General features: G+C 35.0%; 2 protein-coding genes across 4 annotated transcripts; one reads left to right on the top strand and one right to left on the bottom strand.

Moving 5' to 3' along the window:
* Positions 1-1,489: 1,489 nt before the first annotated feature.
* Positions 1,490-3,862, top strand: LOC123907335. Its single transcript, XM_045957549.1, has 4 exons — positions 1,490-2,479; positions 2,731-3,073; positions 3,178-3,259; positions 3,428-3,862. The coding sequence occupies exons 1-4, from the start codon at positions 1,894-1,896 to the stop codon at positions 3,620-3,622; spliced, it is 1,206 nt and encodes a 401-aa protein (XP_045813505.1). The 5' UTR covers positions 1,490-1,893; the 3' UTR covers positions 3,623-3,862.
* A 137-nt stretch (positions 3,863-3,999) lies between these two features.
* On the bottom strand, positions 4,000-11,484 carry LOC123907334 (heterogeneous nuclear ribonucleoprotein A1-like 2). 3 transcript variants are annotated; one of them, XM_045957548.1, is made up of 14 exons: positions 11,338-11,484; positions 11,023-11,198; positions 10,040-10,129; positions 8,017-8,082; positions 7,866-7,931; positions 7,653-7,738; positions 7,467-7,512; positions 7,310-7,364; positions 6,895-6,971; positions 6,540-6,687; positions 5,677-5,804; positions 5,499-5,603; positions 4,828-4,968; positions 4,000-4,585 (listed from the first exon to the last, which is right to left on the bottom strand). In XM_045957548.1, the coding sequence occupies exons 2-14, from the start codon at positions 11,041-11,043 to the stop codon at positions 4,379-4,381; spliced, it is 1,236 nt and encodes a 411-aa protein (XP_045813504.1). In that variant the 5' UTR covers positions 11,044-11,198; positions 11,338-11,484; the 3' UTR covers positions 4,000-4,378. The 3 variants fall into 3 exon arrangements, with proteins under 3 accessions (XP_045813504.1, XP_045813503.1, XP_045813502.1); XM_045957547.1 differs by having other exon boundaries at positions 11,023-11,219; positions 11,338-11,470; XM_045957546.1 differs by having other exon boundaries at positions 11,023-11,216; positions 11,338-11,469.
* Between the last annotated feature and the right edge of the window lie 1,095 nt (positions 11,485-12,579).

Here is a 12,579-nt window from a genome sequence, read left to right as displayed (position 1 = left end):
TAGAGTAGGATAGTATTTTTGGGGCTGAATATTCATGTATTTTTCTTATTTCAAATGCATCTCATACACATGAATATATATAGCATGAGTAGTGATGGTTACAACTATCAAAGAGTCACCACTACTAGGTGCTTAATCAATGATTAAACACTCCACTAAGCACTAAGTGCTTCCACTAATAACAATGACAATTCACTCATGTAACTCTTCACTTACATTAGATAATTTCCACTACTTTATCATATTCCACTAACATAAAATCAAATCAGCACATTAACTAACAAGAACATTTCCAACAACACTAAAGAATCATGTCACTCGTTGGTTTTTCATATATTAAAAAATCATTTAACTGAAAGTGTATTTTTAGACGCCACAAATATCGCGTTTTTTCAAATGTGTACCTCCAAAGTTGAAGATGTGGAAAGTTAATTAGTTCCAATTTTGAGTTGATGTTATGGTGTACAATTAATTTCTTTTTCCCCATCTGTTACAACTTACAAGACATATAATTGATTCTATGTCAGATATATTTTTATTAACAGTATCCAAGTGAAGTAAAAGATGGTTAAATCTGTTCAATACATAGGGTGAATTGAACAGTGGTAACCAATAACCAAGTACAGAACATGTTTCATAATGAATGTGTCATAACCCCACAAAACAAACAACAATTCTGATTCAACTGTCAGCTATGGAACAGTTATTAGTGTTGGTGAAGGGGTTCACCACAGCCTCAACCACAATAATTCAGATGACTTGTGGATTAAGATTAATTATACATATTGTATCTGTTTTGAATAATAACCAAAGGCTATAAAGTTGGTACCATTTTCCTTTCATTATGCACGTGTGATGTTACCCTAACCATAGTCATTTGGAATATTAAAATCATGGAAGAAAACTGATTATTATGCTAATCTTATGACTTATATTATATATACCAAGATATTTTCTAAAGGAATAAAAAATGTACTTCCATTCAATACTTTTAATAGGATATGACACTTCTTTTAATCATATTCACTAGTTTATATGAAATAGCTTCATGATTAAAACTTGTCATAAGAGAACAATATTTGAGATTGTTCTTTTATGCTCACTGTTTTCATTTCAGTCTTAATAGTGCAGGAACCAAATTTTATGCACTAAGATCTCAGTCGCCCGGTCTCAATCAAACGGTTGAGATTGTGCAAATGAGTTAAATCTGATGTGAAATTCAGACCGTCTGATCTCAAATCAACGGACGCAATTAAATACAGCGTCGAATGGTGTGACAAATTATTGTGGCCGATCTCAATCAAATGGTGCATGTGTAATTTCTCTAATAAAACACTTTTTTAGAAGACAAATGTGAATGTCACACAATGTGATGGTGATGTTGATGTTGAAAATTATGCCGTGTCAAATTATAAAAACAAAGCAAAAATAGCTTGAGGCCCACACAATTGTTTGGTTATTATAAGTTAAATGGCTATTATAAGTTAATGATAACAAGACAAATGTAAGGACATGTTTTATGAAATTCAGCACAATGTCTCACAGCTCATATGTCCTTGTCCTATTCTACTTGTAAATAACACATTCATAACAATGGTTCTTATCTTTGACAAAATGGTTTCATTCATTGATATACTATTGGACTTATATGAAATGTCACAACCTATACTTGTCCACACATAACTTTTGTTCTTTTACATATCGATGATATCTATAATTACCACTTGACAAATATTGATTAAACCATATAACACATGTTTAGCAACATAATCAATCTTTGGTATAGTATCTAAATTCAACATTTCCTAAGCAAAAACAGGATTTACAATATTGGTAGTAACATAGTGTTTACCAAGTGGCTTTTGCTAGCTGCAAAACGGAGCTAGTGTTATTATGAAGAAGAATTCCGGTACCTCTCAGAAGCTAGGTTCATTCCTAAGTCCAAAGGAGCCAAACTACAGAGAAAAAAACAATGAGAATCAAAAGGGGTGGAACTCAGAGAGAGTATTGTTGCAACCAACAACAAGCAACATGAAAAAACAAGCCTGTGTAGCTGGTTTTTCACCCTTCAACAGTGGAAGAACAATACCTTCTAAATGGGATGATGCAGAGAGATGGATTTGTAGTCCAGTTTCAGCTTCAGGATATGTCCAACAACATCAGAGAAAACCTAAATCAAAAAGTGGTCCAATTATGCCTCAAGGAACAACTTACTACTCCGATTTTTCACCGACAATTCCTCTGAGAAACAGTTTGGTTGTGAAAAACTTAATGATGAGTTCGCCGTTTACAACAGGAGTCTTGGCACCAGATGTTTCTCTTCAACATTATTATGCACCTGACAATTCGTATGGTCCACGTTACGACGTTGATGATAATAGTTCAGTGGTTAACGAGAATGGTGTCGATGTTCCATTTGTTTCTAACGCACCTTCGTGGTCAGAACTTCTCTCTGAACCGTCATCGCCTAATTCTCGTGGTATGAAGTTCTTGGTCTCAGTTAACTGCACATTTTCCATTTAATTTTCTCTGTGTGTGTGTGTGTGTCAATGAATTAACTTTTAGTGGAAACTGTTAGTGACAAATCACAAGCTATAATAATCTAGAAGTACCTCTATGAACGTTCTTTGAACTATGAATGCTGCTCTTGTTTTGATGAATTCTCAAGAGCCAAGTCACCTAAACTTTTATGCATAAAAAATTACGAGTTATAGTATTTTTCATTTACAGATGAGAAATGTGATGGAACTAAGAATGAGGACACAGTGATGTCTCCTTTCTCAAAAATTGATAGAGGTACCCAAATGAGCTCTTCCGAGACTGAAAACGAGGACAATTCATCTCCAAAATCTTCCTCACCAATTTTGGACATGGATCAAAAAAGTTGGCATTCAGAAAAGTTAGAGATCAGAGATGTGGAGGTAGACTGTCAGGCTAATGTTATTAAGTGGTCTAAGAGTTATGCATCCAAGCTAAGCTCTTTGCATGGTAAAGAGTTAAAGGAAAGTGGTACAGAAACTCAAGCTTCAGGTTTGGATATTGCAGAGTCAACATTGGACACTTCCAGTTCCAAGTATGTTAGATAGTAGATACCATCTTTTTCATTGAATGAGCAAAAGTGGGAAAATTCCACTGTTGTGTTTATGTATTTACCGGCGAACTTTCATTTTGATGCAGGTTTGAAAGAGATGAAGCTAAAATCAGTGCCTGGGAGAGTTTGCAGAAAGCAAAGGCCGAAGCTGCAATAAGAAAACTTGAGGTTAGTATTACTAAATATTCTTATATGGTGTGTCCCTAATCTAACTCAGATTTCATAAGCAACATAAAAGTCGTATCATATCATATAATCATAAAGAAAAACTCATAAATATGTGAAAGCAGAGGCATTTTGAGTTCTGTTTCCTGATCATGAAAGTGATTGACACAGATGAAACTGGAAAAGAAGAAATCATCATCAATGGATAAGATTCTAAACAAGCTGAGAAGGTCACAGATGAAAGCTGAAAAGATGAGAAGCTTAACACTAGTTCAACAGGAGCAGCATGTTTCCAAGACTTGGAAAGTATTTTCATTAGCCAAATATGGCAAACTGTGGTCGCCAAGCAGCTGCTTCGCCAGCTAAGCTCTGTGATCAATCCCATATACACAATTCATATTCATTGTAGTTTTTTTTATAGCCTTTTTCGGGTAAACTCAACAGGAATACCATATAAATGGTGAACAGCATATTGTTTAATGTCATTTGATGTATTTTGACATTGTGCGTGAGGCAAAGAAATAAACCTTACATACGCGCTGCTTGTATCAAAATCTAAATAAGGATGATTGCTGAATAATATTAACTGTCAATTTATGGCGTCTATATTATCAGAGTTGGAAACAAATATTTACTGCATAATAAACCAGATCTAACATGGTTTTGCCTCGTGCACTAAGTACGCATGCACCGCAAAAAAAGGCTGAAAAGTAAAGCCGATTTATCTACACAATTATGTAACATTTTGGGCAAACTAGACTAGTTTATTCCAGGATCATCAATCAACACTTTCAGTTCCAGTATGACAATACATAATGAACATTTCCATAACTCAAGTTTAACAGAGTTGTTCTAGTTCTAGAATAAATCACAACCCATTATCATGCCAATAAAGAGATCTAACAGGCGCCATAATGTGCACTTTAATTGGATACAGGGTGATCAATTGCTCAAGCAAAAAGAAAATAAATATTTCTGAGTTACAACAAATAAGGTAAATCCAATATTTAGTGGTTACAAGTTCATAATAATACATTATTAATACTAGAAGACCTGCAACACAGTTTACAGACATCCATACTAGCATTGCAGAAGCAACACCACCAATAGAACTGGGTCACACTAGTATGGCCTATACCTCCAATCTGCTCTTGATGGCCTCCCAATCTGCTCTTGATAATCTACTCTTGATGGCCTCCCGATCTGCTCTTGGTAATCTACTCTTGATGGCCTCCCAATCTGCTCTTGGTAATCTACTCTTGACGGCCTCCCAATCTGCTCTTGATAATCTGTTCTTAATGGCCTCGCACCGGGAACTCCATAACCCCACTGCAAAAGAAAACAGTGTATAAACAAACAGACAAAAACGTGTCCACATGCGACGAGCACTAGTGCAACACAGATTATCAAAGTTTTTATGACTGATAGAAAACTAAAACATTTCATACAGAACATAATGCACTTCTACTATGGCAAGAACCAAGAAACCATTTAATGCCTAAATTCCAAAGATATTGAGGTGGCCAAATTTTATACATATTATCTAATTCCATTAGTGTGTATATACTCACATCATCGTAGTCTAAACCACCATACATCCTCCCATAACTTCGCACTGGACCACCATATCCCCCAAAAGATTCCATACTGTTCATCATAAAATTCTCACTGGGCTCAGTATCGTCAACAGGTGTGGCTGAATCTATTGCCACCTGCAGGTACAAGCTACTAGTTAATCAAACCATACTTAAACAATAGCGCACACATACAAATCCAAAGCTTAAAGCAACAGGAAATTACATGCATGTATACACAAGGTTGCACAAGTTTATTCTTCAGAAACGTGTGTACCCAAAAAAAAAATCAACGTTGAGTTCATCATGATGCCCACAACATGTTATGTCAACGTCATAAAGAACTCACTTTCGTGAATGATATAGGTCAAATGTAAAGACCTGCTAAGTAATGCAAACTACTGTAAACAATGATGCAATAAATCAGGAATCCAAACTTTTAATGACACATTCCCTTCTAATAGAAGGTGCGAACTGGTTAGGCTTCTAAATCTAAGGTTATTCCAATCATAACATGCTTAAATCAGGAAGCGACGTATTGATGAAGGGGGGTTAATCCTCCACCTACACTGCCACTACAGATCTCCTTCCATTCCATCAAAACACCTGCACATTTGAATATTTGAAGCAATCGTAATGCAATTCAGAAGCAGAGCCAAAATAAAAACCTGGTGTCCACAAATCTCATGAGACCTTCGAGAGACACGATCTGCTACACCTTCTTCAGCAAAAGTAACAAATCCAAAACCCCTGTGACCTGTTCTCTTAGGATCCTACACATCAAAAAGACAGTTGAGTTAATCAGTTTCAAACACCGTTGTAAGTTTTTTTTAATTCATATCTTACTCTGGGAATGTAAACATCTTCTATACGGCCAAATCTTCCAAAATACTGATGGAGATCCTCAGAATTTGCTTCTGGAGGGAGACGACCAACAAAAATCTTTTTGCTAATTCTCCGACGAGGCTCTCCCCCTAATTTACAAAGTGAGATTGTCAGTATGAAGCAACATTAGTCATTTACAAACTCTTGCCTTAGGTGTAGCTCGATCAACCACTACAGCAGAACCTCCGAGTTCATGGGTTTCTGACCAATGTAGTCAGGTTCTCGCACCGGGTCTTAGGTTCTTACGATCCTACGAGCTCGTGAAGGCCAAACGAGCTTAGAACCCATGTAGGTTCCTTTTTTGATCTGTCTGTAGTCAGGTTCTCGCACCGGGTCATAGGTTCTTACGATCCTAGAGGTTTTTCTTTACCTGAGCTCTAGACGGCGTCGTTGTGAACCTTGCCGGCGGTTAGTGTATGTTTGTTCTCACTCCTTTCTCACTTTGGTTCACTCCTCTCTCACTTTCAACCATCTCTTTCACTCAAACCTCTGTCCTACATGAAACCCCTCGGTTTTCATTTTGTTTTTTTTTTTAACCCTGTTGATGCTTCTTCCAACCCTCTGTTATGAACTTATGAACATTTGGAATGATCTCTATGAAATATTAATTAATTATGTTTATTTTGTTTATGTATTATATTTTTTGTGTGTTTATGTGTATATGTATATGTGAAGTTACAATTTTACCCTTAGTAGGATCTTACGAATCGAGCTACGATCCTGATCTTACGATTCTCAATCAGCCTACCGATCCTACGTAGGATCTCGAACCTGACTACATTGGTCATTTTAATTGAACAGAGGTGAATTCTTTCTATGCTTACTTCCATAAATTGGGCCAGGACGGTCATACAAAGTAGGAGCTCCGAGTGCTGCATATCTAGTTGCTGTAGAAATATATGCATTGTATGCACCATATCCTCCCTGTGACATTCTGCCTGACACTCTGGCAGTTGGCTTAATGTCATCATCCTATAAAAACGGGAGAACAAAATTATGATACAGAAAACATAAATAAAATATCCCTCAATAGTTAGGTCTAAATAATGAAAGCATATGTAATTAGAACCCGCTAGTATATTTTATTTTATTTTTGAAAATGTCTTCCTTAGTGGAGCACAATTCTGGAATTTTCACAAACTATTCTTCCATAAAATGAGAAGCTATACAAACTCTTGCCTTAGGTGTAGCTCGATCAACCACTACAGCAGAACCTCCGAGTTCATGGGTTTCTGACATCAAATTCTCCACAGATTCTGCAAGATAGGACATCTTAGAGCAATTGATACATATCCTTTCCAGTTTACTACAAAGGTAAGTCTAAGAACCAAAAACTAAACCAAAAATAAAATGGCGAGATAGTACACATTAAAATAGTGTAGATAGCTAATAGTCTAGTGCAGTCAAATCTCCTATTTTCCAAGTGATAATCAAGATCTTATATAATCACCAAAGATAAATACTAGGAAAGTAAGCATGATAAATAAATCCGATACATTTACAACATGAGACATTATTAAGTAAAGTACATAATAGACTACGATAAATGGCCCAACTAGACCAAAGAAAACAAGGCTACAATAAATGGCCCAACCTGCATTTGCAAAAGTGATAAAACCAATTCCACGATGCATCTTTGAGCCTTGATCCTGTGGGAAATAAATGAAACATTATATATATAATTAAAAATTCCTATGAATAAAAGAGTAAATTATGCATAATTTTGCAATGCACAGTCAATGGGAGAGTACCTTTGGCATGTACAAATCTGTTATATCACCATATTTCTCAAAATGACTGCCATAAAAAGAAAAGAAAAAAAAAGGACAGAAGACTATTACATTAATTTCTTCATATATTCTTTTATAAGAGTATATCACCAACGAAAAAACTGATGAGTCTGGATTATTTTAATGAAGATACCAACACTTACATACCTTCTAAAAGTTTCTTCTGTTACTTCTTGTGGAATCCTGGCCACAAAAATTCTGGTAGCTTTTTTGGCTGGTGCCCTCATCTCCTCCTTTGAAATGTAAACATCACAAGAATTAGTATTACAATCATAGCACATCGTTTAATTTTATATTTCCTATAAGTAAAACAGCAATATACCAGACTAGATTTAAGTTTTAAACAAATATTTTTTAAACCTTTGGTGTGGCCACCTTGACCTCCAGCGTCCTATTTCCAAGAGTATGTTCACCTGACAATACTTCCTACAACAAGAAAGATAGCAAATTTGTGATATGCAAGTAAACGTAAGTGTGACCTGCAATATGTGTGTGTATAGGTGAAAGCTACCTTGGCATCATCCACTGAAGCAAATGTAACATATCCAAAACCACGAGATCGTCCAGTTGAACGCTCCTGAATTAAAATAAGTAGATTAGAATGCATCTCCAGCAAACTTAATGGTATTGGAGAAATCTAGCATATCCCTGTATACGACGTTTTTATTTCACATTCAGTCCGGAAGTGATAAAACCAATTTGATCTTTTCTCTTTGTTTTCCCACCTAGTCTAAGCATGTAAATTTTTCTCTTCAAGTTTTCAGATAAATAAGCATGGGAAATGAGCTATAAAGATTGTGCAAGGAACTTCCTTGACATAATAGGATGATAGTATTTCTATCTATGTAGTTATTTTAAGCTAATTTTTACATAGCCAATGCCAGGCCAAGTGATAGAAGAGGGTGGAGCAGAGCGGTCGACACAAACTGGAATAGTGGTATAGCGTGAAGTGTGATGGCTGCTATTCCATTATTATTTATATTCAGGTATATATTGTTAGGAACGGTACAAATGCAAATGAAATAGAAGAAGCATTAGTACAGCATGGTACTGTGGGACCAAGAACTTGGCTTGTTTATTCTAGAAAGGGCAAAATCACTAAGGGTTAGGTGGACTTTAGTGACGTGTTGAGAGAGAGAAGAGCTAGTAACGTTTTCCCGTATTATAAGGAGTGGGATTGTGGAGGAGAGCGGCATCTTTGAATCATTGAGTAATCAGTATGATCAGGCGGCTATAAGCTAGCCTGTAGGAGCTCAGCTCTGGTCAGATTTAGGGTTTATCATTTTCCCCAATAATCTGTAATTCTTCATCGTTTGTTATCAATAAAGCTCTTATTATTGTTCATTTGTCCTGTTTAATTCAAATACCATCTGTGTGTGTTTTCTGGTTCCTAACATATATAACTATGAATATCTAAGGCTATAAATAATTAAGAGCTAAGACTATAATTCTATAAAAATTGCTTTTTTCCGCATTTTTATTATTCAACCCAACTTTTTTTTCAATGATTACAAACTTGCTTTAATTCATAGAAAAACAAACAAATGGGATTCTAATTCAAACCTCAATCCATTTCCTATTGTAGAGTCCCATCATTCACCAAAGACAAAATAAACATAAAATAACAATTAAAACTCTAAAGCAACTAATACTATCACTTAGTGGCTCCTTAACCCAAAACAATTATCACTTGGTGTCTACTTAACCTAAAACAAAATGCATTCGCTGTGTTGCCCTTTTTATCTGAACTGGCCAGAAAACATAAAGCTGGCAAAAGAAACACAAAGCTGGATGGATAACACAGGTAGACTTGGTCCGAGTAAGAAGGAAGGCAACCAGAAACAGTAAAAAAATCTGTTAGATATGGGCCCTTAATTAGGATAGAAATAATAATGGGCCTTGTTAATATTAGTAGGCAGTTTTTATAGAAAATAACTGCCATATGTAACTGCAGTTAGAATAGGAATTACTTAATAAATTGAGAAAGAGGGTATCTTGGGATTTGACTGGAAAGTGGCCATTTTGGCATTGGGAGGTGCAGACCCTCGAAGTTCTGCGGTATTATTCTGTAATCAAAGGGATTTTCCCTATTTCGTTACTCTATATCAGTTGGTTTCTATCAGAATCCAGGTTTTTCTTCTTCTCTTTCGGACTTTCTTCCCCAAGTGCGAACCTGTAGCACACGATTTGCGGCCACGACAGCAGGCCCTGCAAAATGCAACGCACCAAATAATTGTGTCGCTGCAGGGCTCCACCCCACACCACAACAATGCAATTGTGCACGATAACAACGCGATTGACAACATAGCTTTGGAGGACTGAAATGGATTATTACTCCAAATGAATTTGCACGTTACTCATGCATCGACATTTCAAGAACACGCACTTGTTTAAACATACATGCACTTGAATAATGGGTACACGCACTTGAATAATGGGTGCACGCACGCCCTTGTTATTATTGATGTGGTTGAAAATCACTCATGAATTGAACATTAAATAGAAACACGTAAAAATGGGAAGTAAGAGTTAACCTTCATGACAATGCAATCTTCTAGTTCACCATATTTGCTCATGTATTCTTTCAAGCCCTCGGTATCAACATCCCATGGGATCCCCAAAACCTAATATGCAATTTTGTTAACACAAATCATTAAACAAAGAAAACAAACATGTTACTAACTAATCATGAAAAACCAAACGAAACAATTTCAAAGTTTTGATTTTTACAATTAAAAATGTAAAAACACACAAGACAAATGTCACGCTGATAAATATATAAAAAAACACGAGAAAAAATATTTTCATTGTTGTATATAAAAATGCTGGACAAATATTTGTCACCGGTGAAATTTAACTGTCAATAATAACTATCATACACGCACTTGTTTTCACTGATAAAATTTCAACTGACTATCATACACGGGGACAAGTTCTCACTAATCAAATTTCAACCAACTATGATACACAGGATAAGTTGTCACAGATGAGATTAAACTATCATGTACGGAATAACTTGTGAGGACAGGATTGCGGAATTGGCAGAGGCAATAAAGAGGATGTCTTGGGAGTAGATTTTGGCGAGAAAAGATGGAATCCTTGCCTATTCTATGAATGGCGAGTGGAACCAATAGATTGTATTCTTAGGTGATTGTATTTCCTCTTGATGGGGGGTAATTTTTTGGGTTAAGTACTACTTGTACTTCCGCCATTGAGACGGGCTAGTACCTTCTTGTACTTGTTTCCATTTTTGCTAATAATTATATTTTTATATTTATCAAAAGTCAAAACGACATATTTTCGGTCCAGATAGCCTATCTCAACTGACAATGTCAATATTGCTTTTGATTGCTACATATTCTTTTGACAACTATGAAAAAACATATTGATCATATGCAAATTTATTCTTGAAAAAATCATAACTAATCATAAAAACACATCATTTGGCACAATTAGTAGAAAAGTAAAACTAGAAGCAAATGAATAAAGATAAACAAATAGAATGTGCATAACTAACCACAAGCTTTCTCTGTTCCATTTGAAACTTGAACAAATCCCAACAGAAGAGATTGAAATTATGTAGATGGAAAAATCCCTATGCACCAATCTGAAGGGGAGAAAATAACAAGAAAAACAAAAATTCTATCCACTTCGTTCTCACACCTCTCTCTCTAAAAATCTCACACTTTCTCCCTGCACATAACAAGCACACTTCTTTCTCACACACAAAAAATTTCATCATCATCATCATCATTCTTTCTCACTACTGGAAATGAAAAATAACGAATTGCGTAAAAATTGAAAGAATTTTGTGAATTAAGCTCTCACTGACCTTGCTGAAAACGAAACTCAAAACCCTAAATTGAAGATCGATCTCGCTCTCTCTATCTCCCTCGCTCGCTCGCTCCCTCTTAGGTTGTTCCGCACCGTCTTAGGTTGTTCCTCCCTGTCTGTCTGTTTGTTACATTTACATTTTACCAACCATTTTAACACAACAGAACGGACATTTATTAATTGGGCCGGGTTGGACCCAAGGTCCGGTTTTTCTCAACCGGATAGTTAGGGGTGCTCGTGGTTCGGTTTGGATCGGTTTTGAGGCAAAAACTCATCCGATCCAAAAATAAATTAATTTGCGGTTTGGTTCGGTTTTGGATAACAAATAAACAAAATCCGATCTAATCCGATCCAATATTATGCGGTTTAATTTGGATCGGTTTTTGGATATCTAAATTATAAATTGTAATTTTTTTTAATAAATATAAATATTATAAAAAACGCTACAAAATAATAGTTTGACATTTTTGACAAAATAAATATTAGGTTTGATGTAAAATATAACATATAATATATTGAAAATTAATATTTTAGAATGACAATTACCAATTATATTCAAAACATATAAAAAGTAAAAAAAAAATATAGATTAACTAACATATAGTATTAACAAAATTTAAAATGAATAAAAAAGGTTAATGCAATATATATATTTATACTAATAAAAAGATAAATAAATATTAAAATATATGTATGCGGTTTGGTTCGGATTGGATCGGTTTTAAGAAATCAATCCGAAATCCGATCCGATCCAGCGGTTTTCACAAAAGAACATTCAAACACATCCAAAAAACTTCGGTTTTTTGCGGTTTTCGGTTTTTTTGGATCGGTTATCGGTTTTTATTTGGATTGGTTTGGATTTGAGCACCCCTACGGATAGTTAACTTTTCTTATGACCCAAAGAAAATAAACTTAATTAAAAAAAATTTAGCTGGGGATCGAACCTAGAACCTACAACGTACTACCCAGAAACTTATAATATTGGTTGTTTTCAATAAAAAAAAAAAATTCTTTTTTAACATTTCAGTGCATTGAATGTACTATTTCCAAGAATATATTACCATTTTTGTTTTCTTAACCATTGTCGGATGTACTATTTAGCATTTTTCTTATATTATAGTATATACTATATAATAATTTCAATTCAAAATTTTTTCAAAAAATAATCGGTTTTAATTAAATATGACTAAAACTTAAATTATGCAGAAAACGTCACTATAAGAATTTGAATCTAGTACCT

This window comes from Trifolium pratense, linkage group LG2 (genome assembly GCF_020283565.1).
Source record: "Trifolium pratense cultivar HEN17-A07 linkage group LG2, ARS_RC_1.1, whole genome shotgun sequence".
NCBI lineage: Eukaryota > Viridiplantae > Streptophyta > Magnoliopsida > Fabales > Fabaceae > Trifolium > Trifolium pratense.
The sequence above is the reverse complement of the archived record's forward strand: the minus strand, read 5'-3'. Positions and strand labels throughout refer to the sequence as shown.

Excerpts from the sequence above, each read along its gene's own strand:
- LOC123907335 (XM_045957549.1), top strand. The coding sequence starts at position 1,894 with ATGAAGAAGAATTCCGGTACCTCTCAGAAGCTAGGTTCATTCCTAAGT. Across the intron at positions 3,074-3,177 it reads TTGGACACTTCCAGTTCCAA|GTTTGAAAGAGATGAAGCTA; the intron begins GTATGTTAGATA and ends ATTTTGATGCAG. Across the intron at positions 3,260-3,427 it reads CTGCAATAAGAAAACTTGAG|ATGAAACTGGAAAAGAAGAA; the intron begins GTTAGTATTACT and ends TGATTGACACAG.
- LOC123907334 (XM_045957548.1), bottom strand. The coding sequence starts at position 11,043 with ATGGAACAGAGAAAGCTTGTG. Across the intron at positions 8,083-10,039 it reads AAGATTGCATTGTCATGAAG|GAGCGTTCAACTGGACGATC; the intron begins GTTAACTCTTAC and ends ATTTTAATTCAG. Across the intron at positions 7,513-7,652 it reads ACAGAAGAAACTTTTAGAAG|TCATTTTGAGAAATATGGTG; the intron begins GTATGTAAGTGT and ends TTTTTATGGCAG.